Raw genomic sequence first — 27,692 nt, forward strand, 5'->3', positions numbered from 1 at the left:
TCTGCATTCCTACAAATACTCAATGTCCTCAGGCCACTAGAGGATGACAGACCAGGGCAGCATCGTCCAGCAGGAGCCAGGGCCACAAAATTCTACCCCCTTCCCACTGTGAGGGGGACCCTGTAGCCTGGCAGAGAAGAGGCGCATTGGCAATAGCAGGCCCTCACTGCCCACTACCCACCCTGTGCTGGTTGCTCAGGCCTTGGGGTCAACTCTGTCCCTTTCTGAGCCTCAGGACAGGCTGCTGCTGGGTCTGCTCACCTGTGACCAAAGGCAAGGAGAGCCAGCAAGAACTGGCCCCGGGAGACACAGCAGTTCTTCTGAGTTCCGTGTCCTAGTATTGGAGAGAGAGTGTGTATGTGTGTGGGTGTGTGATAGAGGTATGTGAGTGTATGAGTGTGTGTGACTGTATATGTGGTGAGACTATGTCTGTGTGTATGTGTGCGCGCACGTGTGTGTGAACTCCCTTGTCCATGCACGTGTGCACACGGCATAAAGAGGAAGGCCTGACTATGAGGCTCTGAGTTTTGCAGGATGTTTGAAATAGACGGGATTTATTTTCTTTTTAACTTTATAGCAACTAATTGGCTATTGATTGGTTGGAATTTTCAACTCTCCATTTCCTCAAATACAATAAAATCGTTTCATTAAAATGTACTCATGCTTGGAAACGAGGGGGTCATTAAGTGGTTTCCTTTCTGTCCCACTCTAAGTGAAATGTACCATTTGTAAATCAAAAGCTCATCGTCACATGTTCTCGGTGGTGCTTTTGGAGAAGACCAGGGATGCACCGCCTGAATGGTGGTTTGGGGGACTGTACCCCCATGTGCAACTTAGCAGGTGAGTGAACCAGGTCAAGTGAGACTACAGATTGGTCTCCTGAAGCCAGGTCTTAGAGTCAGTGGGAAGCACAGAACCGCCAGTCCCTCGTCTTTTATTTGTTTTCTCTCTGCCCTCTCTGCTCTGGGCTCAAAGCTGTCCAGGCTGAGCCTGATCCCACTGAGAGGTCACCAACATGCCATGCCACTCCCACAGTGAGGACAGAAACAGCAACTTGGTGCTGCTCAGGAGACTAAGGTGTGGTCAGAAGAATCTAGAGGTACTAAAGGGTGGCTGTGTTCAACCTCATCTCACCTGGAGACGAACTCAGAGGAACTTCTGGATTAAAACCCAGGAATTGGCAGTGATCAGATATGAGTTCCCTGTTGGTCCTGGGAGTGTCCAGGAACTGGTCCTCAGTGCTGAGGAATCACCAAAGACCGATAGGTGGGTGCCTGCTGCTCCCAGCATGCCCCTCTCTCTACAGAAACTGCATCTACACCCGAACAGCACCTGGGCAAGGGACTCACTATGTGCCCTGCAGCTGGCCCTTGGGGACCTGGCTGCCACTGGAGGAACAGCCTTAGCTGACAGCAGGCAAGTGTGGATCGACTCTGTGGCTCCCTCATGAATATGCAGACAGGAATCTTGAGGCCCAGGACAACAGGGCCAAGGGGCTGAAGCGGCCACTGGGAGGTAGGGCAGACTCAAGGCGAGATGTCGTGGCCTGACTGTCCACGTCTCCAGTCACGGATTTTGTTTCCTTTTAAGAAATGCACATGCCTTGGACCTCTGGGAGGTAAAGCACTAAAGGAATAAATTTACCCAGGTGCACCACTTTGTGCCTGGAAACCATCACAGGCAGACTCCAGATGGGCGACAAGGCCAGGGCCACCATGGAGCTGGTCTAACGCAGAGACTTCCGGGGTCAGCTTGCTCTAGCCTGGCCTGGCCTGTGCAGGGGTCTCCTGGGAGACCGCGTTTCTGTCTCCACTTGTTCCTAGTATTTGTTTGGGAGTGCTCGGTTTGTTTTTAAGATTTGCTCCCCATGGCTCGGAGTTAAATTCTAGCTGAAATGTCACCCACAAGGGGGTGGATGGAGCTGAGGCTGCCAAAGGCACCAGCCGTCACTCTGAAGCCTGACTCCTCATAAAGGGATTTCACCCCTCAATGCCCTGTGGCCACATCTGGGGCTCCATACACAGAAGACTGCCAGCTCCCCTCAGACCCACCACGTGCATCTTTCACCCCACCACCACTTCCCAAGTTCAAACTGTTTGCACATCTCCCATCCCCCTCCTGTCTTCTCCAAGTGTTCGCGGAAGAGTGAGGAGAGACCAGAAGGGCTTTTGACAGGACTGTGGCTCACAGGTCGGTGGCTGATGGGCTCCATTCAGCCCATGGGTGCCTTTCCTTTGACTAACGGGGTGTTTTTAAAGTTTTCACTATTGAGATGCCCATCATGCTCTAGACACAGGGAGATGCACCATACCCTGCTGCTTTGTACCCTGCCCAGAGGGTGGCTTTGAACCAATGTCTGGCTGGGCTCAGACATTGCAATCTGGATAGCCCAGGCATCCCTGCACATTGCCACAGTTTGTTCCAAAGTAGAAAGGGCAGAGAAAAGGGAACGGAGATGGCTCATGGAACTGTTGCTTTATGCGCTGCGAGCCAGAACCTGTTCGTGTCTAGGCCCTGCCAGGGACTGTGACATGGGCTTGGACACACTGTCCTGGGAGCCTCGGGGTACATCAGGGAAAGGCTCCATGTGAACACTTAAAAGTGTTCCTGTGAATTTAGGTAAAGACTGAAAGTGTCAGTGTTAATGGGACCAGCAGGGCCACCAGTCCCCAGCCCCTTCCTGTTACTGGACCAACTTTTGGGCTCTGTTCTTTCCTTCTCGTGGGTCTGGGGGAAATCTGGAGTGCTAGGGTGGGAGTCTTCAGGTCATGCACTTCACGACAGGAGCTGAACTCTGTGTGCCAAGAATGTGGCTCGGGGATCTGAGGATTCTCTTCATCCTCATCTTCACAGGGAGCCTTGGACGTCAGGATTTTTGCCCCATGGGATAGTGGAGCATTACAAAGCAGTGTCGGTTAGGAAGGCACAATCTCTAAGCAGGTGCCTCAGCAAAGGTGGGCTTGGGATATCATCACAAGTGCTCAGGCTGGAGCTGGACAGATGGTGTGAAAAGATCTCTTTTCACCAGGCCTCCTGCCATGGGGCTGGGGAAGCCTCAGACTCCGTTTTGAATTCTCTGGCATGTGTCTCTGCAGTGTGCGCGTGCTGGCTGGAGAGAGCAGGTGTGCAAATGTGAGAACACTCACGTGCATCTGCACCTCAAGAGCCGGCGAGAGCAGTGTGTGCGTGAGCAGCCATGTGCTTCTGCTCCCTTGTGCTTCTCCCTGGTACCCCAGGAACCATGGGGTGCCTCACAAATACAGGCTCCAATCTGAGGCCCAGCAGCACCTCAGGGGAGAGAGGAAAGACACACAGACGGAGCTCCTTACATGGGCATGATCAGGTGGCGGGGGAGGGGGAGCCACTGCTGGGCTGGGTGGGCTTTGCTGAGGAAGGGAGGGAGGTGTACACATGGAAGGCTGGCACAGGGAGGCTGCCCTCTTGCAGCTTGGAACTGCCAGGAGCCCAGGGTGAACACCACTCTAAGAGACCAGCGGCACGGGACAGAGGAGAGATGAGGATGGGGCCTTCTCCTACCTTAGCTGACAAGTGGAAGCTGAATGCAGCCCACTCAGCTCCTGGAGGTGGGCTGGGGCCCCGGCTACCTTCCTTTGCCAGCAAGTTCCTCAAGCACTAAGCCTGCTTCGAGCTCACGCGCCTTGCCTCTGGCCGGGTGACAGGAAGCCTTGGCAGTTGTACCCGTTCGGAAGCCTGATCTGGAGTACCGGGACAAATGGTGCCTCCTACCATCCTCACGGTCCCTTCCCTCCCGGGTACAAGAGATGGCTAGATGGAGGTGACAGCGACCGCCATGTGCTAAAGGGGCCCAAGTCCCAGCCCTACCTCTGCCAGTCAATGGGGACTCCACTTAACAGCCTCAGTTTCTTCTTTTGTCCCACTGCCCTGTGGGAGGTATTGAGGCACAAAACACTTGTGTGTGTGTGGGGGGGGTCTGTTTGGTCTCCCCATCTGGTTCTGGTTCCCTAAGCTGGGCCTCAGTTTCCTCTCAGAACTACCCCAGGTCTTTCTGAAGGCTTTTCGGTTCCCACCCTTTACACTTGACTGGAACGTTAGCAAGATCCCACGTGCTTGCTCAAAAGGGAGGGCCTGCCCCAGGTGACACTGCCCTGCCTCAGCCCTGGGACGAAGGGAGGAAGGGAGAGGAGGAAAACTAGTGAGCTCAGCCAGCTGTCAGCCCAGCAGAGGCTCAGAGAGGTCAAGGGTCTGAGGTCCCACAAGACAGCAGACCCTAGGGACGCTGTCATGTGAAAGCGGTCGTGTTAAGCCTCAGTTTAGACAGGGGTTCTCCTCTGCTGTTTGGAGTTGGCAGGACGGACTGTGCAGAGAATAGAGGTTCCAGATGAATGAATTGTATCACCGGGCCCCCCAGACTCAAGCCCACCCTCAAGTCGCCCACCGGTTCCTCAGTGTTTGGCCTGACCCTCCCCTGGCCCTTCCTCTGTCTCCCATGGATTCCTCTGCCTTCCCACAGCGAGTTCCATCTCGACACCTTGTATGAACAAGCTGACCTGCAGGTGTAGGCCGGGCCCCTGCCCCCATCCCCAGCACCTCCGTGCCCAGCCACACTCGGTGCCCCCCAAGGGTGGCAGCGCTGCTTGAGAGGAAGCTCGGGTCCTGGCTGATGCCTGCAGGGTGTGCTGGTCCCCAGTGCCGGCATCGGTCCTTTCTGCCAGCCACCGTCTCTGTGGCTGGGACAGACTCTCCCAGGATCCATTGGGGTCCCAAAGGATGGTTGCAAAGTGCCCATGGCTGATGTCCAAAGAGGTCTGAGCTTGGGCGTGCCTCGGCAAACATACTCAGTTTGGTGGTTCCAGGGGCCATCAGACTTGACCTGGGTCCGATGATCTTTTGATCCAGATCGCTATTCAGAGTCACAATGCCATCAGTGCTTAGATGGATGACCTCTTTCTTTAGGACAGCAGCTGTCCCAGGCAGTTCTCTTGGAGTCCCTTGATTGAGAAAAGGACCATTGACACTACGGTGGCTCCGTGGAAATGGAGGCAAGAGGCCAGGGTGTCTCCCCGGAGTGTATTCCTCTTGGGGGGAACCTCAGGGGAAGCTTGTGCCATGACCACCAGTGAGCCTTGTAGATATTCGAGAAGTGGACTAGAGGCTGGGCATCCTCAAGGTGGCCACTATCAGTTTCAAAGACGGCTTTGAGATACCTGACAGGGCACCAGGGCAGAGGGAAGGGTGTTCTGTGCAGAGGTGGAAGATAGCCTGTGCATTGTGGGTAATCTGCTCTGTCAGACCTTCAGGGCCACAGGGAAGGAGAAGGTATATACATGGGTTCTGGGAAGCAACAAAAGCCAGCTCTCCTTTGCGGGCCTGCCGTGGCTGAAACCCACAGATGGTCAGACAGTCAGGAGGACTGGTAGGCTGGGCTTGGCTGCATTGGTCTTCAGAACAGCAGAGACCCTGTCACCGCTTCGGAGAAGCTTGTCAATTGACTCTTGACATGGATAAGAATCCAGAAGTCCAGCCGCCCTACCTGGATCCTAGGCAGGGAAAAATGGAGGGGAGGATGCTTCAGCTGTGTGTGGGATGGGATGGGAGACGCCATTGTTGGGCCCCTCTGTCTGTCTGGGGGGTTAGGAAGCTGTCTACCTCAATGAAACGCGTTGAAGAATCGGTGCCCACATGGCTCTGAGGGTCAGTGGCGGTCGTAGGCGGTGGCTGCGGCAGGTGGGGCCGCTCCTCGGGCTGCGGCGCTGTAATAGTATGGGGAGCCTGGAAGAGACAAGAGGGCATTGAGGTGAAACCGGGGGTCCCCTGCCCACCAGTCTCCCCTCATCCAGTTAGGGCCACTGTCCACTCTCCCTAAGATCTTTGTCCTGATCTTTTTCCTGAACTGCCAGTCGGATCAGGCCACCCAGAGCTGCACGCAGACTGAAGGCCCTGGTTTCTCTCCTGGCTGCTGCTGCACGTGGTCTCCCCTCCTTTTGTGTGGCTTCTGGCTGCTTCCATGTCATTGAGAAGAGCTGGGTAGTTGTCCCGATGGACCACAAAGCCTAAAATAGTTAGTGTCTGGTCATGTGTAAAAATGTCTTTGAGGCCTTACCTACAGCAAGGATAAAAGTGTTCAGTTTCTTGTCTGATTGACAAGCCTTGGCCAACCTCCCTGGGCTCGTTGGCCAATCTGCCCATTATTCCCGGCCATACTCCACACCACACCCAAAGTTTGTGCCTGTCGTCTACATGCGTCATCTCATTCAAATGTAGGGGGCAGGGCCAGTGGCCCCATTTTATCAGACTCGGGACTCCTGCCTGGAGTTCCGGGCCTGGGCCCTTATCCTCTTTCCTGCCTAGGCTCCCTCCAAGTCCTAGAACCCTGCCTTTCTCCTCTGGGAAGACTCTCCCATGAGCTCACTTTCCTTCACAGGTTGAGCCACACGGGGTGACCACCTCTCCCTTGTGCATGTCCCTTCTCCTGGGGCAGAGAATCCTAAAGAGTGAAGGCCTGGGCTCTGGCCTTCTTGGCGTTTGCCCCCAGCTTCCAGCTCTGCTCAGTGAGGATCCCGGTGTGAAGGAACAACGGCCCTGAGTGAACAGGCAGCAGTGGGGATCCTGCTCAGCCGCCCACTGGTTCCCTCACTTCCTCACCTCATGGGCTGCAGGCATGGGCAATAGTGGGCAGCCACCAATTCAACATGGCTGGACGCTCAGAGTTCAGGGGAATCTGACCCCGGGCACGTTAGCTCACACGTATAATCCAGGGCTTGGGAGCCTGAGGCAAGAACATTGCCGAGAGTTGAAGACCAGCCTACATACTGAGACCCTGTCTTGGGAAGAAAAATTTTAAAAGGAGTTTGTGCCCTGGGAAGCGGGGCTTTCATACAAGCTCTGGTGACCACTGACAGAAAGGGGGATTGGTCTGGGCTCAGGCATGGACATGGACGGGGGAGGGGGTGTGTGTGGGATAAGGCCCCTTCCTGTGACCTCAGGACAGAGTGGTCCCTGGGTTCCTCTCACGCCTCTGGACTCTTTCCTGCTTTTTGGACATGTTCTCTAAGGAAGCTCCCAGAAGTCCTATCTACACTAAAACTCTTCCCAGGGACTTCTCAGACCACAGAGGCCAGAGCTTCAAATCTCTCACAGTGAGGATGTTCAGCAAAATAAAAACCCACTCACGTCACAAAGTCCCTCAGTACTGGATCCTGGCCGTGAACCCAGGACGTGTGTCCTTGGCAAGAGGTTCATTCACCACAGTACAGCTCAAGGTCGACACCAGAGGGACAGGCTTATTGTAGCAGACAGGAGTTGGGGCTGTCAGCCAGTCTTGTGGGGTGGACTTAATGAGCTGAATTCCCAGAGGAACGGGCTTGGATTTCTTCTGAAGTCTCACTCGAATCCAAACCAACCCGGGCTGTCCTCCCAGACGCCCCAGCTGGGGGCGGAGCCGGCCGTGCTCCCAGACGCCCTAACAGGGGCGGAGCTGTGGGGTTTTCTTCACCGGCCCAAACATGTCTCAGTAAAAGGCCTTGACCAGGCGGATTTGCTCCCCTGAGCCTCAGTTGTTTTCATCTTTAAAAAGGGGTCACAGGGGGGCAAAGTGAGGGCACCCAGGAATGAGGGTGTGATGGGGCTGTGGGGAACGGTCACTTTCTTCTAAGGACTTAACTCTCAGGCAGGAACTACGACTGTCCCTGTTTTATGGATGAGGGACACTTGCCAAAGCCATTTGGCTAGCATGCAATGGGGTAGGGGACACTTTGGCATCCGGACTCCCTTTCTACACTCAGCCTCACAGGCTGGTCCACTCTTGCCCCTGACTCAGGAAGACGGAATAGCCTCAGGCATCGATAGTGCCGTACCTCTCCTTGCTGTTCCAGAAAACCCAGGCAAGCATTCCACACCCAGGAATCCCCAAAGACACTCTCCTGCGGCCTCCAAGGTCACCTCCCCACTCCAGCCCTGACTCTTTCGTCTATGGGATAGGCCAGCAACAGGGTGGGGGTGGGGTTCGTTCCCTGCAGGTCTGGAGATGGCACAAGAATATGAAAATCATAGGGGCTGCCCTCACAAAGGGTCCACAAGGGGCAGGTGTAGAGGGAATGGCTCTCTAGAAGCCCTGTGGTGAGGTTTCCAACTTCCTCCCACAGTTCTGTTCACCCCGCAGGGCTTAGCCAGCCGGGGTGGCAGCCCTGGCTGTGAGGGTTTGATTTACCACAGAAAATGAAAACATCACCTCATAAAGCACTCTGTCTTCTTGGTGCCCATTAGACCTCCACTAGAATAAACTTGTCCTTCCTCCTGTCATTTTTCCTCTCTAATTCACATTATCATCAATTTACCTCGTGACACCGCCATTCCAGGCTGGCTCAGGCCTGGTCCCCTCCCTAATCCCTTTACAGCGGCCACAGGCCGCCCTATTCTAATCCTAATTGACCATGGCCCGCTTCTCTGCTGCCAGACCTGCCAGCTCTGCTTGCCTCTGCTGCCCCTCACCAGCTTGGGGGTCCCACAGGATGAGGTGCTGAGGGGGGCTCTCAGTCCTCACTCTGACTGTGTTGGTAAAGGAGGCTTCAGTCAGGTCAGCCAGGGTACCTGAGGGGCCGGTGTAAGGCTGTGTCTGAGTGGGAAGAGTGAGCTGTGACGTGTGTCTTCACCTGAGCCTGAGGAAACACAGGACAGGTCACCACATTCCTGGCCTCCCTCACCCCAAATCAGAGGAATCATCAGACTGGGTCTTTCTAGGCTGAACCACGGGGTTTGTCTGGCCAAGCCACTGAAAAGTCTGTGGCAGGGCCTGTATGATGGGAGCAGACTGGCGCTGTTTGCAGGGCTTGTGGTCAGGTGAGCCACGTGTCTTCATCTACATGCAAGCAGGATCCCTGTGGATCCAGAGCCCCATGCCTCGAGAGCTTCACCTTCAGGGCCTGAGTGAGAGAGAGGCTACCATGGTAACCATCCTCATTTTATCCCCGAGCCAACTGAGGCCCAGGCTGGTGGGTGGCCTGACGGATCCAGGTTATGGACTCGAGCCCCGCAGGATTTACACACCTCCTGTGGTGGCACTTTTCCTGAGGCACAGGCCCGCCTCTGACTTGTCCCCCCAGCTTCCCTTGCGGCTGGGGCTCAGGCGTTCTACCTGAGGGCTGCCTACTAGACTTTCTTGTGTTGGACATTGATGGAGAAGGAAAGCCACTTAAGGAAGTGGGCTGGGGGGACTCCAGTCACTAGGAACAGGTGTCAAAGGCCTCCGTGTCTGAATGGTGGCAGGGAACAGCTTCCCATGCTGTCGAGCCCCTAGGGGAAGCTGCATCATGGCGTAATTGGGGGGTGCCGGCTGGCAGCAATGGGGTGCCTACAGCAGAGCAGGCCTGCCGTGCAACTGGGTGTGTTCCTGGCCCTTGTCCCGTGCCCGTCTATTGAGTCAGTCTGGAGAGTCTGGGACTCCCTGATGTCCTTTACTAAATATGCTTCTGCTTAAATGAGCCAGAGTGGATTCTGTTGTTTGCAATTATACGTCATTAACCTGGCTCTCAAAACCAGCCTGCTGTCCTCACCCCACACAAGGCTTGAGTGTTGAGGGCCTCACCTGTTTCTGCAGGGGCCCACGGCCTCCTTCCAGCTGTGGCTGCCCAGCCTGAATTAGTTAGGGAGCCTGAGAAACTCCCACCACACACTGCCTAAGGATGCCGACTCTGGAGCCGAGGTGATAGATACCTTGTCTGTCATCTGCCCGTGGGTGCATGAGTCTGCCTTTCTGAGCCTCACTTCACTGTATCTCAGAGATGTTAGGATGGTCCCACAGGGCGTTTGAAAGCATAAAATGAGATGACCATGTGAAGCATTTCCCGTGTGCCTAGATAGACTGCAGATAATCAGAGTTCGGATTCTGCTGCTTCCCCATTTCCCTGGTCCTCCTGAAAACCCTCAGCACCTGGCACAGGTACACCTGCACAAGGCTCCCTCACCCGAGCCTGTGAGATCACTGGACAAAGCCTGGCATTACGGCCTGTGAACTGGCTTTTACTTAGACTTGAGCAGAAAAGCCTCAGGTCCCCACCCACCCTTTGGACATGTCACTGCCCTGCCGACTTCTCAGCCTGGTTCAAAGTCCCTCATTCCTGCATATTCCACAACCATCCCAACTCCGATACCACCCCTGGGCAGTTTCATCCCCACCGCTCTGCCCCTTAAATCCCCAGAAGCGAGCGTCACTGCTAATCTCTGGGATGTCTTGTGAAAAGCACAACATGGTGACTCCTCTTGGCAGGCAGGGTTTTGTGCCACCATGGGCTGCATTCCTGTCCTTCTTGTGTTCCCTAGGCTGTGAAATCAGGCCTGGGCCAGTGTGGCCTTAGAAAGCCATTCCCGCAGGCCCCAGACCTCCTGTGAGATACATTCCCTGTGAGTCTCCCTGTAGAACTGGGGCCAGGAAGTCTTTTGTAAGGCAGGCTGGAACTCTCGCTCACATGGAGCATCAATGGCTGGCGCCCCTCTTCTGTCCACAGTTGTGTGTGACACACCGGAATGCTTGGAGTAGGCCAAGGTCCCCAGAGCATATCCCACGCCCAGTCTGGTGGTACTGAGGAATGTGGCATCCTCACCATGCTCTGTCTTAGCCAAACCAGACCAGGGAAGGAATCAAGGCTGAGACCTTACAGGCCTACGGAATGGCAATAATTAAGGAGCCAGGGAATTAGTGGGCTCTCGCTGGAGGAGGTCTTGCTAATGCAGACAGACAGGCCAGAGCAGTCTCAAAAGCGCCTCCTTTCACTGCTCCAAGTAGAACATCTTTAGCTGACTTAGGGCTGAGAGCAGTATTGTAACCTGCAAGCTGATTGGCTGGTTCTATCTGTTAAGGGGCAACATCTGCATCCAGGACCTCTGTTTCAAGTTACTTCTGCGTTGACAGACCCTCATCTGCTGGTTTCATGTGGGCTAGGCTAACAAAACAAATGGTTCTTCTTGAGCTTGGAGGGCAAAGTCAGTCCTGATTGGGGTGTGTGTGTGTGTGTGTGTGTGTGTGTGTGTGTGTGTGTACAAATATACCAGGATAGTCACAGACTAGACTGTTCCAGCCATGGACATTCTGCCAATTTGAGTCTTGGATAAGGGTTAGGCCACCAGCTGAGCCCTAAACAGCGTGCCTTGGCAGGCCACAGGGCAGCTGGTTCCTAATAGAGCTGGCACCGGTTGTGCCCATAGCAGACATCATTAATCAATCACTGGGCCTCAGAGCCCTTAGCAAGACAGTGTTCCAGGCAGCCAGCACCAATCAATCCAAGTTTGTATTTCCAGTGCCTTTTATCTAGGGAATTGCACTATGTTTAATAGTTCTTAAGACAGATTACTTATGGGCAAGCACCTTCCCTGCTTCCTTTTCCTTCTCACGTTCCTGCTCCCTTGAGCTGCAGTGGCATTAACTGCCCTAAGACCACCTATATTCCACATTCATGGGGCAAAATACCCATCTCACCCCAGCTGACCAGACCTTGAGAGGGACCCTGGCCCCATGAGGAAGCCAAGTAAGGCATCCGAGCACCCAGGGACCCCATAGGACAGTACTCACCAAGCAGTCCTGGGTTGGGGAACCTCCATGAATCATTGTAGGAGGAATACTGAGGGTGGCTGTAGGGGCTCCCAGAAAATTCACTCCCTGCAGGAGGTGGGAAGAGAGACAAACAGGAGACAAATGTTAAATTAGGCTCAGACAAGGCTGTGGGTTCAAGCCAGCTTAAATACTGAATGAATATGGAAGGCGCTTGTCTCCTCCGCCAGCTTCAGGTACTTTTGGTAACCAACTATAGCACACTGGGGCTATATCCTCATGCAGTGAGCTGTCTGTTCCACTCTGGAGCACTTTGTATCAATGGGAAGAGAAGTCACAGAGTCATCATGTGCAGGGTTGGGGGGTCTCACTTGGTACTCCTGCCTAAGCTCAATCCTAGCCTGCTGGGCTGTTGACACTGGCTGAGGCTCCTAAGGACCCTAGTGTGGGTTGATCCCATTCCCCACGGCCTCAGCTCTAGTGTGGCCACTCTGTGCTGTGAATTCAGAGTGACTGTGCCAAGGGCAGCCGGCTGGACAGGGCCATGAGACCCAGGGCCAACCCCGTGTGTCTGGAGAATGCAGACAGCACCCTGCTGACATGAAGGGACAGGCTAATGCTTGTGAAATCCAAAAGAGGGAGTGGGCTGGGGTCTTCTAGGCACTGGGGAGGACAGTTGTTCAAGTTGTGGGCATGCTCAGGCAGGCACTGTGAGGTGCGCGTGGGTGAAGGGAGGGTGGCGTGGGCCCAGAGGACAATTTGCTCAGATCCAGCAACCCGAGGAGCTGAGCACCCACCCCTGGCTGTCCCCCGGGTTTGCAGTAGTCCCAGGGGAGTCTCTTTTCCGCCAGCTAGGCCAGGGCACAGCTTCAAATCCTGTCCCCACACTCTGGTAGCCGCAGATGCTGCCCATTTCCTCTTCCCTTCTCCCTACAGCTGGGCCCCCCGAGGGCAGACTGGGTTCTCCAGCCTCCACGCCAGTGTCTGAGAGCCTGGTGTGTCTAGCAGAGGCTTTGGAGCAGGGCACCGAAAGCCAGTGGGGCATTGAACGGTTTTCTTAAACCTCAGGTAGGGCCCTCCCCTGCCGGAGACGACAGGAGGTACATGGTCCTGAGAGACAACCTGCGGCCAAGCATGACTCCATGATCCCCCGAAAGGGAACGCACAGAGGTCAAAGGGCAAGAGGCTGTGGAGGAGGCCAGTCCTCCGCCCACCTCATAGGCAAGCACAGGCAGAGTGTACACACACACACACACACACACACACACACACACACACACACACTCCTGCTCAGGCCTCTCCTGGGGCCACTCCCAGCCTGACAGGCTGAGCCTTCCAATTCTCTGTTTTTTATGCCTCAGTGGTCAGGGTGTCAGGTTCCGGCATACAGAGGGAGAAAGTAGTGACAGTGTTGGGCGGCACAGCCCAGCCTCCGAATGCCCGTCAGCGACAGTGCCTCCCCCCCTCTTCTTCCTCCTCCTCCCCTTCTTCCTCCTCCTCCTCCCCCTTCCTCCTTCCCCCCCTTCTTCCTCCTCCTCTTTCTCTTTGAGAAGCAGGTTGCGGGGAATGTGGTTGGAGGAGGCCTGGATAGGGGGACACACTGTCCCCAAGGCTCTGACACCATAAACTGCCCGTCAGAGGTACACCCTGATAGTGCTGAGCCTGGTCTATCTCTGAGTAGCACCATTGCTCATAGGCCGCCTCTTCCAGGAGCTCCTCTGAGCTCCATCCCCCCAAGGGGCGGGGCGAGTCCCAGGGCCACTCAGCTGGAGTGAGCTGGCAGGGACCCCTGGAGGTCTGTGAAGGTGCCTAAGCAACTTCCAAATCTGGCAGAAGGTGAGCCTGTCAGCACCGCCACGTTCTTCCACCTATGTGGTTCCAGGAGGCACCCTTTCCTGCCCCCCCCCCCACTGGCACACAGTCTCCTGCACGATCCTCTAGTGTCTCATTGGCCTTGCCTTGGGTGAAGTCCCCACAGCGTGGGAGAGTCTGGTCCTGCTGGTCTGTGCCCTGCCTGCTCCCCACAAATCACCCTGTTTCCAGCAGACAATAGTTCATTGGTATCCCCATGGCACAGAGTCCCTGAGGCTCCCTCCTACCCTCTTTCTGGGCCCCATGCAGGAGAGGCCCTCCCTGGATGTGTTCCATGACCAGCCCATCCTTCTGTCCTGCCATGGTTTATTCCTCAGAGCTTATCACATCCCAACCTGTCTTGTTCACCACGCTCATCTTGTTAATTATCTGTCTCTTCCACGAGGCTGATAACTCCTTGGGGACAGAGTTTTGTCTGTTTATGTCTCGATCCCAAGCTTCATCACCAGGCTTGGCATCCATCTAGCATGCATGGATGACTAATTGTTAAGTGAGTGAGTGAGTGAGTGAGTGAGTGAGTGAGTGAGTGAGTGAATGAAACTCCTAGGTCAACCAGGGACCCATTACCAAGTGGACCTCTAACTTGGACAGTGGCCACCACTACTTCCATTATTAGCTTCCACAATTTAAAGCAATTTCTGATTCATTGTCCCACAGCCTCCTGTGCCCAGAGGAAACAAGCCCACCAGGACCCCTACCTGGTGTGCTCAGAGTCAGGGTGAGGTGGGCACCTGGGTCCTTATCCTGTGACATGCCCTGTTAGACTAGTATATTCTTGGTAAGGGGAGCTTGGCCATCTTAGGGACATGAGGCTGACCTAGAGGCTCTCCAGTCACCTGTTGGGGACTCTGCAATGGTCTGATTATGTAGTAATCTAGCAGAGTTTTCGGAGTGGAGAAGCCAGTCTTATGACCAGGGAAGCTATCCACAGATCTGGTCCATGCAGTCCCAAAGCTGGTTGTGGGACAGCAGACTGACCAGGTGGACACCACAGTCCTTGGTCAATTTGGCACAAAGTCGAGGAAGTGGGGCCAGGCTTCATGGGTTCAAATCCTGAGCCTGCCTTTTCAAAGTTCTGGAACTCTCAATGGGTTACGCAACTCCTCTGCCTCAGCTCATTCTCTGACAAGTTAGGGCAATTTCAAGCTGGTGTGGTACTGTGGAGCGTTCAGAGGATGCTCATGTTCCTCCGCCAGTCAGTCACCAAGCCCTCCGCCAAGTCCAGGATCCCACTGAACCTCCGAGGCACCCTGCGATGCTCACAATATTGATAAAGCTGCATTTCAGATGTGAAATGTTCTCACTCAGGCCAGAACACAACTCCCTGTTCCTGTCTCCTGGCCCTGAACTTGCTTATCTTTAAGACATTGTTTTCCCACCCTGGACCTCTGTTTCCTCATTTGTCAAAGAACAGAGCAGACCAAATGTTTTCAACCTTCCTAAAGCTGTGACCTTTTAATACAGCTCTCATGTGGTGACCCCCAACCATAAAATGATCTTGTTGCTAATTCATAACTGTAATTTTACTGTAGTGAACTGGAATGTAAATATCTGAGATTTATATATTTGTATATACATTTATATCCGATATGAGACCCCGCAAGGGGTCAGGACCCCTGGGTTGAGAACCACTGCTATAGACCCTTCCTGGATCCACTCAGCAGCTTTGGGGCTCCAAACTCCTTACCACCATCCCAACACTGAGGGGCACCTCATTTTTTGCCAGAACTTCACAGAAGCAGCTTGTAAAAGCAAGGTATATTTTAGAGTCCTGGGGCAGCTCCTTGGCCCACTGAAGGGTTACTGAGCCCGGCCTCAAGGATGGGTAGAACTCCAGCAGCAAAGGGATGTAGGGACTCGGGGCCGAGCAGAAAGCCGGGGCTGAGGCTTGAGGCCAGTCAGTGTGTGACATGAGGTGGCGAAGCCTTCCAAGAAGCTCCAGCCGAGGCAGCTGCCGAGCAGGGTATGTCAGGGCCAGGGTGGAAGGGTGTTCTTTAGCATGCCCCTGGCTGTGGAAGCTACCAATGGAAGTAGTCATGGCCACAGCAGAGGGAACTGGCCATCCGCAGGTATGAAATCCTCCTCCAGAGCGGGCTTCCTGGGAGCAGGAAACCCAAGGCTCTCCTTCTAGCTTTTGCTGGGGCTGCCAGAGGTGAAGCCAGCAGGCCCGAGGTCAAAGGTCACACAAGGAAACACCTTCCCTTGTGAGTCTGCCCGGTGAAAAGGACTGCCCCGCCTTGGGGCTCCTCGCCTCTTTTTACTGATTCATCCTCTGGGCACCTCTCAAAGCTGTGAACTCCTAAGTCCTAGCTTTTCTTTCTTTTTAACAAGTAAGGTTCTGTAAGGCCCAAGTGGGGGTGAGTTTGTGTCCTGATAGCTGTCACTTGGTCTGCGGGACCTCCATCCAGGAGGCACCAGGCACATGTAAGACCCAAAATTAACCTGTAAGCCCCACCTGCCCAAGGACCAGGCAACTTCCTGGAATGCCGGGAATTGTAGTTCTTAAAAAGTAACAACAAAGCCTCATGGAGAAAGTACAGTGGCCTATGGATTTTGTCCATACAAAGCCCACACAGTGTGTGTCTCAGGGCCACTCAGCTGGGATATTTCCAGGAGTGGTCGACCAAATTCCATCTTGGTCAGTACTTAATATTTTAATAAAGCTTGCTTCAAATTTGGCCCCAAGTGCTGGAACTGGTTTTCTGTGGTGATCTCAGGAAGAACACTCGTTGGCTCTCCTTCAAGGCAAGTCCAGATGCTGCCTAGAGTTGGATGCATGGAATCACCTAAGAACTCTCCAAAAGAAACCAGTGCCATGGTCTTCTCCATCCTGGCCAGGGAAGTGGTCCCGTGAAGGGAAACCATATGGACGCAGGCCTGTAGTTAGCAGGCAAGCTGGCTCCACATGGTGCCATGGGAGTTTGAGGGAGGACCAGGCTGCAGGACTCCTGAGGAGGGCCGAGAGCTTGCTTAATGTCAGCCCTTCTCCTCAATGTCTGTGTGGCCTTGGGCAAGTGACTGAACCTTTCTGAGCAATCTCCTCATCTCCAATACAGACTAAGGAAAGCATTGTTTATGGTTTGAATGTGCCCACACAAGAGTCAAGTTGACCTTCATCTCCATTAAGAAACGTAAGAGGGTGGAAGCCTGATCTGACTTTTGGAGATGGGCCTTTGGGGAAGTAATTAAAGACAGCAGAGGCCATGGGTGAGGGGCATCAATATGGTGGAACTGTGGCTTTACGAGCAGAGAAGCCTGAACTGGGAGTTCTGTGGTCCTCTGAGGTCCTGAACCATCTCCAAACTCACTAGGCTCCCCACTAACATGAAGAACTTCACCAGATATAGCTACCTGACTGAACTTCCCAGTCCTCAGGGCCGTGAGCTGAATCAACCCTCATTATCTATAAAGTACAGTCAGTGGCATTCGGTTATAGCAACGGGAAATGGACTAAGGTGAGCATCTACATCACAGGACTAGAGAGAAGGGGTAACAGGATGTTACTGGGAAGAAAATGGAAAAAAGCCCCATTAACAAATCGGAACCAGGTACTACTGGGATTTCACGGATTTCACTGAGTTCTTAGATCCACAAAAGGAAGCCAAGACCTGGGTTTAGGGGTGAAAGTAGAGAGAGCTGAGGGGTGCCTGAGAAAATGGAAGGGTCTGATTGGAGGGACTTGAAGATGCACATGCTCCACATGGAATGTGTGTGAGCATAGTGTGTGTGCGCGTGCGTGCGTGCTGTGCGTGCGTGCGTGCGTGCGTGCGTGTGTGTGTGTGTGTGTGTGTGTGTGTGTGTGTGAACATTTGAAGATTTCCAGTCCTAGATCCAGCTTTAAGGTGTCCTGGTAGGGGTGAAAGTCACCCCCTGTTCATCTCTCATGCACTCATAAAGTTGGCCATTCACTGCTGTGATTTCCACATGGATGCCTCTCCAAAATTTATGGAGAAACTTGTATGTCACGTAACTATTTTGAGGGTGGCCTTTATGAGGTGATGAGGTCATTCAGAGGGACTTCTCAGGAGAGTGGGCTGTAGAAAGCAAACCCAAACTTTCCTGCATGTCTCTTGTGTGTCCCTTCACCCTTCAGCTTTCCTTCACATCATCACGTCCCGGCTAGATGCCACTGCTACACCCTTACACTTTCCAGAATCCACAGTGAGCCGAGATAAACTCCTCTTCCTTACAAATTATCCAGCCTCAGGTACTTTGTTATAGCAATAGAAAACATCCCGGGACAACATCCCAAGACTAGAGTTGGTGTTTTCCCCAGACATGGAAGTCAGAGGGGATGCCTGGGTGCCATATTTGTGTAGCCAATGGAGTTATGATGTAGGCATATGGTCAAAGGGTAGATCATAGAGTCGCAGGGCAGTGTGGGAGAGAAGCCTGGGAACACTGCAAAACTGTGGAGCTGGAAAGAGGACTCCGCTGGAAAGAGTGCTTGCTCTTCCAGAAGACCAGATTTCAGTTCCCAGCACCTACATCTGGCAGTTCACAACTGCCTGTAACTGCAGCTCCTGTGGATTCTTCTAGCTTCTGAGGACACCCACACACATATACAGACACACAGACATGCACACAAATGAAAACACAATCTTTTTAAAAGAAAAGAAAATGGCCTGTGATGTCACACGGACCCAGGCTGCACCACCTGTAGGCTGTGGGCATATGGATTTACTCCTTAAGGTTCAGTGTCTTCCTCTCTAAGTAGCAGGGAAGGGAAGTCTCAGCTTCCTAAGCTTGTGGAGAAGGTCAAGTGGAATCATGGTAATAAACGATCTTTGCAGACCCCAGTTTGAGGAGATGGGGCTGGATTTCAACAGTTTTTTTCATGACTGTTAGAGAAAACTCTAGACATGGGAGAAGGGAGCGCACCCCAGACCCCCTCCCCCAGCACAGCAGTCCTAGAACTTCAGAGGACTTCCTTTCTACCCTCAGCTACCCCAGGCTGGTCTGTGCTGTATCTCTCCACCACTCTATGCTGCCAATTATCATTTTTGCATTTTAATTAAGTTACCAACATCAGTACATTTTCTCTTAAGTATTCCAGCATGCACGTCATGAACTAAAGCTCATAACTGATGTAATGAACACATTTTTCCCTTTGGATATAAAGTTTACATGTAATGAAACCAATAAATATAAGCGTACTAATGCTTTCATTTGACAAATGTGTGGACCATGTTACCCAAGCTCAGGTCTCGCAAGTTCTAGAATGTTAATATCACCCTACAGAGAACGAGGAGAACCCAGCCAGCATATAACATCATATGCTCTTGGGTTAGCAGTGATGATCTGGGCTCTGGTCACTGAAGGAGGCTCCTGATGGCCACCAGAGCCCCATTGACGTCCCTAAGCAGACTACGTTGGGGAAGGGCTCTTCTCAGAAGTGTAAGGAATGTAACTACAAGTTGAGCCTGCTGGTACAGGCCTTTCATCCCAGCCACTATGGAGGCTGAGAAACAAGAGGACAGTAAGTTCAGGATCTACACCACAGAGAGAGTTCAAGGCCAGCCTGCGCAACATATTGAGAGTCTGTCTCAAAACAGAAAGAAGAGGACTAAGGGTGGGAGGCCTAGAGTGCTCGTCTGGCATGTGCAATAAAAACATGTGTCAAACAAACACAGAAACCAAAGGGAAAACAAACAAAACAAAACACTTAGGATAGATGTGGGATTCCCCCAGACACCACAGCCTTCCAAATACAGATGCATCGAACACAAAAGTGAACTCTCAGGACAATTAAGCTTGGAGGGGGCTGTGACAAAGTGCTCTGCTGCGGCTGCCTGGGAAGCCTGGGCTCCAGCGTCATAGGTGTTTCCGGTTTCCCCTTCGCTCCAAACCCAGAGATGGCAAGAAAGTCAAAGTTTCCTAAAATTCTCAGAAGTGACAGGCAACCAGGCTCCGCATAGCTCTTAATTAACCCAAAACGACACCTGCCAGATGACGGGATTTGCGAGCTCGCTGGGGGCGGACCTGTCTGCAGATGGTGGGCTCCCACCTCCGCTCCAGACCTTGGCCAGCTGCAATTAACATACGGAAAGTCCTTCAAAGTGACTTCTGCTTCTGAAGGAGTCAAACTGGGCTGGGAGAGAAAATCTTTGTGGAGGAGGAGGAAGAGGAGGAGAAGGAAGGAGAAGAGATCTGAAAGGAGCTGAGGCTACCTTAGCTCCTCCCAGGGCCTTGTAGAGCCACGTGACAGGTGGTGGATCAGGGATCTGCAGGTACCTGGGCTGTTGCCATTCGGAACTGTCTGTAACCACAGTGATCAAAATGAGGACAGGACACAGACATAGCCAGCCTATGCATCATTATGTTATTATATACATATTACATATACAGCAATAGGCACACCATGTGCATAGGTATGTGTGTTTGCATATGTGTGTATTTGACAGAGCTCTGTCAGAGTCACTGTGAGTGACCAATAAACAACTAATTTCTTACCAAGCCTCAGTTTTCTTATCTGTGAAGGTGGCACATATGCAAATGACCTCCAAGAGGTTTCTCTTTCCCAACTTCCCTGCACCCAGCCTGCATCCAGCCCGGCCCTTCCCAGGCCAAGGGATGCTTGCCCTCCCTCTCCACGGCAAGACCCTCCTGGGCTCCCAACAGGGAGGCAAAAACCCAAGCTCAGGAAAGGTCAGCCTGTCAATGCGGACAGCCCTGTGTGGTACGCATCGATCCACCACTGGGAAAAAAACTCCACTCCTACCAGCTCAGGCTTTCCTTCAGAAATGCCGAGGAAGAGAAAAACCAAGCGAGAGGGTGGCCATGAGGAGAGAATGCACAATGGATTCTTGTCTGTTGCTGGTGGCCCACGGTGTGCTGGAGAGCTGCAGAGACCCGGGTGAGCACAGGCCTGAGCACTGATTCTGCTACTGGCCAGCCAAAGGCCGTCATGTGACCTCCTGGCCCTGGTGTGTGTGTGTGTGTGTGTGTGTGTGTGTGTGTGTGTGTGTGTATGTGTGATGTGGTGTGGTGTGGTGTGGTGTGCGTGTGCGTGCTCTGCTTCCCATGTCTACACTTAGAAACCTGCAGATTCTCCAGGGACTCCTGGCTGCATTAGAGCACCCCCACCTTAGGCCATGGCACGCCCAGACTCTACCCTGTGATGGACTATCAGATGCAGGAATGGGGCCTTGAGCTGCACAGTCCTATTGACATTGACTGATGAATAACTAAGTTTTAAAGGCATAAATGTGCATTAGCCATAGACCAAGCAAGGTAGGTCTATTGTCTTGTCCTGTGGCTTATTTCCCCTCTTCCTTAGACAAGCTTGTCCAGGAGGCATTTGGGACCATTGGTTATGCTGTAGCACATTTTCAGCAGTTCTGGTTCATTGTAAATGAACCGTAGTCTCATTCCAAAATTCTGATCCATTACGCTCCAGTTTAAGCAAACAATGGGCAAGACAACACACATGACCTCCTTCTACTCCCTATGGTGCCGGATAATACCAGATTTTTATGGGTATGAATGCGGGGCAAGGGAGCCTGGAACCCCGCCATGCCTCAGCAGGATGCGCCCAAGTTGCCTCATGTGGGCTGGTCAAGGCCCTTTGGGATCTGCTTACAATGGACCGTTCAGCCGCACTTCACTGCCCCTTGCCACACGGCGTGTTCCAAGTTCCCACCCTGCTGACATTTCCCATGCACAGTCATCCCCATCTGAATGTGCCATTTTCTTCAACCCAAGCTCTGCCTTCCTTTCAGCTTCATGTCCTATCCCCAACTCATCAAGACCCAGCTCAAATGCCACCTCCTCCAGGAAGCTCTTCTGGACAACCCTCCCTAGTGAGAGAGTTCTGCCTCTGTCCCCTGAGTCCCCAGCCCTGGCTCCATCACTGTACTTTCTGGCCAGACTCAGGGCCACTGTGAACTGCTTTGGTCTCCCCTGCCACTGAGTCTGTGGCTCCTCCAGGCTGATTCTGGCCACCGACAGACCCTTTAGCCCTAACACGGGGCCCTGCCTGAATTATCAGTGCTGCCTGTGGGCACCAAGTGTGGCCTACGGTGGTCACAAACTATTCCTAGGAGCCCCCACGCCCCCAGTTCCACAGCTCAGGTGGAATGACACTGAGGTGTGGTCTGTCACTCACTATAGCGAAGACCTGAGATAACTAACTTGAAGAGAAAACAGGTTTATTTTGGCTCACGGTTTTGAGGTTTCAAATCTATTGGTTTGAAGTTTGTAACGGAGGCAGCCTGTCATGGCGGAAGACATGACAGAGCGAAGCTGCTCACCTCACGCCTGGGAAATGGAAAGGAGAAAGAAGAAAGATCTGTGCCTAGAATCCCCCTCAATGTCCCAGCGACTTAAAGAACTCCCATAGGCCCCACCTCTTACAGGTTCTTTTACATGTCAATAGCACTAGACTGGACATTTAACTCAAGGGTCTTAAGGATCCCTCCAGATCTAGACTACAGTAGTTACCAAGAAAACCCACCCACATGTCCACGAAGGTGTCTGATGATCTCACAAGGTCCACACTGGACTCATTGTGCTCACTGTGAGAACACAGGGAAGCTATGAGTTGGATAAAGAAAGAGTAAAACGGTTCTTCTGACCCTTGAAGTCCCGAGACTCCTGGATCTCAGACAAGAACTTAGGGAAACTCGCCTGCCATCTCCGATTCAGGGCTGCATCTTTACTGTTAGGGCCACACACTAGTGATGGACTTTATTTCAGCAAACCCATCTCATTCAGCATTCACAGTGGCCTTTCTCCCAGAGATCAATACCCTCGGGAGGAGGGGCCCAGGTCCCAGACCTGTGAGAACTTCTGTATCAAAGGCACATGGGTGTCAGCAGAAGTAAAAGTAGATTCAGGAGCAATGTGGAAGCTGAAAATCACATTAACTAAGAGAGCCAGGAAGCGGCTGTTGTCTGGGTCTTAGAGGACATTGGAATCTCATCATATACTTGCTTCCAAAATTCATCCCTGTCCACCTGCCAGCCCAGGCAATGTTCTGAAGCATGGACAAGTATGGAGGAAGTCCCATCTCTTCCCTGTCAAGAGGCCAGTTCAGCAGGATGTTGGATGCCTCCCTAAAGGCCCATTGTTAAAGACTTAACACCCAGAGTGGTGCTCCGGAGCAGGGCTGTGGGTCTTTCAGGGGTGGACTAGTGGGAGGCCTTTACCTCTCTGAGGGTGGGTGTCTGGTCCCTTCCTCCCTCTGCTTCCTTATTCACCATGTTTACCAAAATGCACATGCCACTCCTGCCACAGGCTCAGACCGGGGAGCCTGTCCGATCTTGAACTTGAATATTCATAACTACTGAACCCAAATAGACCTCTTTTCTTGGAGAGTAGCCTGTCTCGGGCATTTGTTTGTTTGTTTGTTTGTGTAGAGAATCCAGGGTGGTGTACACACTTGGCAAACAATGGGCCACGCACCTGCTCTTCTCTCAACACTGTGTCACAGCAGCTGCAGGGACTGGACCCTGGCTGGCAAACCCGGAAACAGGGGCAGCTCTGAGCTGCAGCACGAGTTTAGAATTAGTGACAGACAGGTGTGTGCAGTTTTTTACACAGGCTAAGAGCGTAGTGGCTGCCTCTCTGTTAATAGTTGGGAGGCCACCACCAGGCCTGGCCATTGCCCACGGGCACTTACTTGAATGGCATTGGAAAAGTCAATGTAACTGAATCTGGGGGGCTGTTATCCCAGCACTCATGGGGCCAAATAACATTGACATACTTGAAAGTTCTTTGTAAATTAAAAAGTGTGACACAGATGTAAGAGGCTGTTTGATATTAAACTCAATGCTCTGTACGACTGATGGAAAAATGAACATAGCGGGAATTTATATTCTCTGTGTTAAAAGATATATTTCAGAGGGTTAACACAAAAACCCACGACTGGTCAAAGTACAGAAAATGAGTGTCTGTGGAATATTCAGCCATAAATGAGACGTCTACACCACATTCCCTCCCTCCAAGGCTCAGTGACCATCTCAGGAGAGGGGACAGAAAGCTTCTAAGAGCCAGAGGTCAGGGAGGATTGGAGCAAGACAGCGTCTTCGGGACAGGACAGGACACTGCACCGCGAACTCATGGCGGCTGTGGTGCCCACGCAAGACCCGCACAAGACCAAGGCAGTCGGCAGTCGAGAATGGGGGAGGAGGGACCCACAGCTCCATCCCCAGCTGAGGAGCTGTAGACGGCTGACTGCTTCTGGGAGAAGAGTCCGTTTTCTTATATTTTTGGTTGTGAGCCTAGCCTTTAACGGCTGAGCTATCCCTCCAGCCCAGAGTCCGTGTTCTTTAAGGGTGCGGCCCCTGGTGAGTCTGCCCTGCTCTGGTAGACGGCCCCACACCTATTAGTATATGAATTGGACTTGGTGGGTTATTAAAAACAAAATGAAGACAGGAAGTTGGGAAGGGGTGAGGAGTGGAGGGTGGATCTGGGAGGAGTGAGGAGGGCAGAGGGGGTAATAGAATCAAAATTCTTTGTAAGTATTAAATTATCAAAGAATCAACAAAATATAATATTAAAATACATTTCAGATGTTTCTCTCACGTTTCAACAAGTGTCTAAAATTCTTGATTGTAAGGAAAGCCTCAAACTAGGAACCAGGGCTCCTGATCTTGTGTCTCTTCCAGTTTGCCCCTCCCTTCCAGATTGTCTTAGCCTCAGTTTCCCACTGTGGGTAAGGTAGATGCAAGATGAGATTGGTGTCTGGGCTTTCCGCCCCTGGGGAATACTCCCGGACAGGACCCTGGGCCAGTGATTCTTTGCTTGCTTTACGATATACCAATCTCCATCCCTTTAACATGCTCTCTTTGTTAATTTGTTGGTGTTTCAAAAACAGACAATTTCCTCCAGGCTGACTGTAAAGACCTGGTCTTTATCACCAAGATCCTGGTCCCTACCACCAGCTCCCAGTCTCAAAAAGTTGCCCCAGGCCACTCCAAGTCAGAGAGCCTCTACTGTCCCAGCACATTCCCAGAGCCTGTAGGGATTCTGTTCAGCCAGGTGCCAGCACAGTGCCAGCCCAAAGCAAATGTACCTTCCTGTGGCCTTGACCTGGCCTGTCCCTCAAAGCAGCCGTGGGTCTGGGAGCCAGCCGGTCCCCTCTGCTGGCGAGGCTGGGCTTTCCCTGAGCATCCTGGGCTGACTAATGAGATGGAGGTGAAGGTGTCATACCTTGCTGGGAAGTCACAGTGCTAGTCCCGACCTGCACTGCCTGCCATCAAATTTTAATGCTGCTGCTGACATATTTATGGAATGCCTCCCCAAGTGTTTGCGAGGAGACCAGACAAGATTTACCTCTGCAATTACTACTGCCATGCGTGGCTTCGCTGTGGGCTGGGAACTCCAAAGCCCAGAGCCCCACCGCACCCTGAGGAACATACTCAATTTTGCACACCTTGCCTGCCCCCCAGCATACAGGGGTAGGACTGGGAAGTAGAGATGAATCAGATACGGTTCCTGCCCATGGAGAGCCCACAGTCTGCAGGAGGGGGCTGTACACACATAAATTACCTTCCTCTGAGGTGGCTGGGGACCAGTGTGCTGAGACAGATACTAGAGACAAGATGGGGCTTGGGGGTGCGTGTTGGCGGGTGAGAGGAGGCTTATTTCTTTTCTCAGATTTAGGGTTAAAAAGGAAGCCAGAGATCAGAGCCTTCGGAGCCGAACTTCAGCTGCTGTGGCTCTCCTGGTTTATCCTTGTGAGAACGGCTTCAAGGCTCCCATCCCTCCCCGCTGGCCTCACGGAGTCACAACCTCCCCCCCCCCCCCCCGTTTCCTACAGTGCTACATCCTTGCACAATCCTTTGGGCTTTGCTTTCTTAAAGGAGGTAGTGGACGCACCCACTTCTTGCTGTTCACCCTCCCTCACTGTGTCAACAATGCCCCTCTTAGACTCTGCTCCCCAGACCCTGCTGCAGAGCTGCCCCAGGGCGGGAGCAATAGTCCGTGATGGGGACGGGGCTGGGGCTGTGGAGGGCTCAAGTCTGGATGCTCAGCTTAGGCTGCGCAGTATCCCAGCACTCCGGAGGCGGAAGCAGGTGGATCTTTGTGAGTTCCAGATCAGCTACACAGTAACACACTGTCCCAAAGCAGCAGTAAACAAAGTAAAACGACAACAAGCCCCACCAGCCTAGCTTATTTGAATGAGTGGAGCCAGCTGTCAGGGTACATCCAGTGAGTGTGAAAACGAGGGAGCGAGGCCTGGTCCTCAGAGCGGCCAGGCTGGCCTCCAGCAGAGTTATTGGAAATGTAGATTCCTGAATTAGCAAGCTGCAGAGTTGGCCACCTTCTGCTCAGAAGATGTCCCTGTGGCTATGTGCAATGGAGTCGGAGGCACGCTGGTCAACACTGTAGTTTCCCAGCATCCTCTGGGGCCTCTGAAACGGGCTCCTCAGAGGTCAATCGCTAAGAAGGCTGTCCCCAGCAGACTAACCACCAAGAAGGACTCACTGTATAGGAGGCCTCCAGCCATACTTTGGGGCTACCATTCTTTAGGGTGTTTGGTGAGGGGTAGGCACTGTGAAGGTGGCTGGGTTTGCACCACCCCTGGCTAGAACAAATGCAGATACCTGGCATGGTCCTGTCTCCACTTCAAAACTCATTACATCAAAGCCCTTTCCCAGCCTGGGCCTCAGTTTCCCCAAGAACATAGTGAGCAGGTCCACTTTGAAGTTGGCTCTCCTGACGGAAAGCTTTCTTCTTTAAAATATTTTTTTAAAATATTGATCTATGTATGTATGTATGATGTGTGTGTATGCATGTATTTGTGTGTGTGTGTGTATATGTGTGTGTGTGTGTGTGTGTGTGTGTGTGTGTGTGTGTGTACATGTTGAAGTTTGAGGATACTTCTGGGGTTGGTTTTCTCCTTCTACCATGTGGGTTCTGGAGATGGAGCTCAGGTCATCAGCCTGGGCAGCAGGTGCCTTGACACTCTGAACATCTTACCTGCGTGAGACCTAGTCCTTCTTAAATACTACCACACTTCACTCCTGTGTCCTCTGTGACTACCCCACAGACGTGCCTGAGGCGGCTTTGGGGGAAGGAAGCGCAGGGGGTGGGGTGGGGTGGGCGTGGTGGATATCTTGGTGAGGGGAGAAGAACGGAGATGTTTCCTAGGGGAAAATGCAGAGCAGGTGGAGAAGCCCCCCAGTGTGCTGGGGAGACCTGACAGGTGCCCACCTTGAGGTCAGGTACTCAACAAGGTCACCATTTCACCCCTGCGTTCATAGTCCAGGCACAGAGAGGTGCCTGAGCTAGACATGGAGCCGCAGGCCTGAGCACATCAGACAGCAGTCCTGGGCGTTTTGGAGCTTACGCTCTGGGGAAACAATCACACTGTGAGGCCAGAGCATAAAAACAGAGCACACGGGGTGCTAGCCGGTGCTGCGTAAGGAGGGGCCACAGCATAGGAACAGAATAGACAGAGCGGGGCCGGGGGAGGGGGAGTGGGGGGGATTTTAGACAGAGTGACTAGGGATGCCTTCCCTGTGACTGAAAAGGAAGCAAGAGCTAGCTAACTGAACAGGGTGGGAAGAGCAGAGGAAGCAGAATGTGCAAAGGCCCTGTGGTTGGAGTGTGGGCAGAGGAGCAAGGAGTTCTGTATGGCTGGTGAAGTAAGAAGAGGGAGGAAGAGGTATGGAGGGAGGGGGAGGGAAGGAAGAGATGAGGAGAGAAGTGGCCAAAGAGTCATGGGAGGACTCTGGCATCCACACTTCAAAGAAGAACATGACCCGGCTTGAGATTACTGGAGAGGCTATTCGAAGTGGCCTGGAAGCTGGGCATGGTGGTGCACACCTTTAATCCCAGTGCCTAGGAGGCAGAGGCAGGCAGGTCTCTGTGAGTTGGAGGCCAGCCTGGTCTACACAGCAAGTTTTGGCAGGCCAGTAACCAGTGTCTTAGTTAGGGTTTCCATGGTTGTGAAGAGACACCATGACCACAGCAACTCTTATAAGGAAAACATTTAACTGGGGCTGGCTTACAGTCCAGAGGTTTAGTTCATTGTCATCATGGCAGGAAGCATGGTGGCACACAGGCAGACAGGGTGCTGGAGAGGAGCTGAGAGTGCTACATCAGGATTGGCAGGCAGCAGGAACAGTCAGAGAGACTGGGCCTGGCTTGAGCTGCTGAGACCTCAAAGTCCACCCCCAATGACACACTCCCTCCAACAAGCTCACACCTACTCCAACAGGGCCACACCTCCTAATCATTTCAAATAGTGCCACTCCCTATGAACCTATGGGGGCCATTTTCATTCCAGCCACCACACCCTGTCTCAATGAAATAAAATAAAACAAAGGTCTGTAGGAACAACGGTGTC

At 52.8% G+C, this 27,692-nt stretch overlaps 1 protein-coding gene across 5 annotated transcripts in view; it reads right to left on the bottom strand.

The window, feature by feature from the left end:
• Positions 1–412: 412 nt before the first annotated feature.
• Positions 413–27,692, bottom strand: part of Pax5 (paired box 5) — a 192,485-nt gene continuing 165,205 nt past the window's right edge. For 4 of the 5 annotated variants that reach the window (XM_037202571.1, XM_037202569.1, XM_037202573.1 and 1 more), the window contains 2 exons: positions 11,543–11,629; positions 413–5,751 (listed from right to left, as the gene is read on the bottom strand). In XM_037202571.1, the coding sequence (XP_037058466.1) occupies positions 5,675–5,751; positions 11,543–11,629 (164 nt within the window). In that variant the 3' untranslated portion in view covers positions 413–5,674. The remainder of the gene's footprint in view (positions 5,752–11,542; positions 11,630–27,692) is intronic. The other variant, XM_037202570.1, reaches the window with a different exon arrangement.

The sequence above is a fragment of the Peromyscus leucopus genome, chromosome 2, assembly GCF_004664715.2.
Source record: "Peromyscus leucopus breed LL Stock chromosome 2, UCI_PerLeu_2.1, whole genome shotgun sequence".
Lineage (NCBI taxonomy): Eukaryota > Metazoa > Chordata > Mammalia > Rodentia > Cricetidae > Peromyscus > Peromyscus leucopus.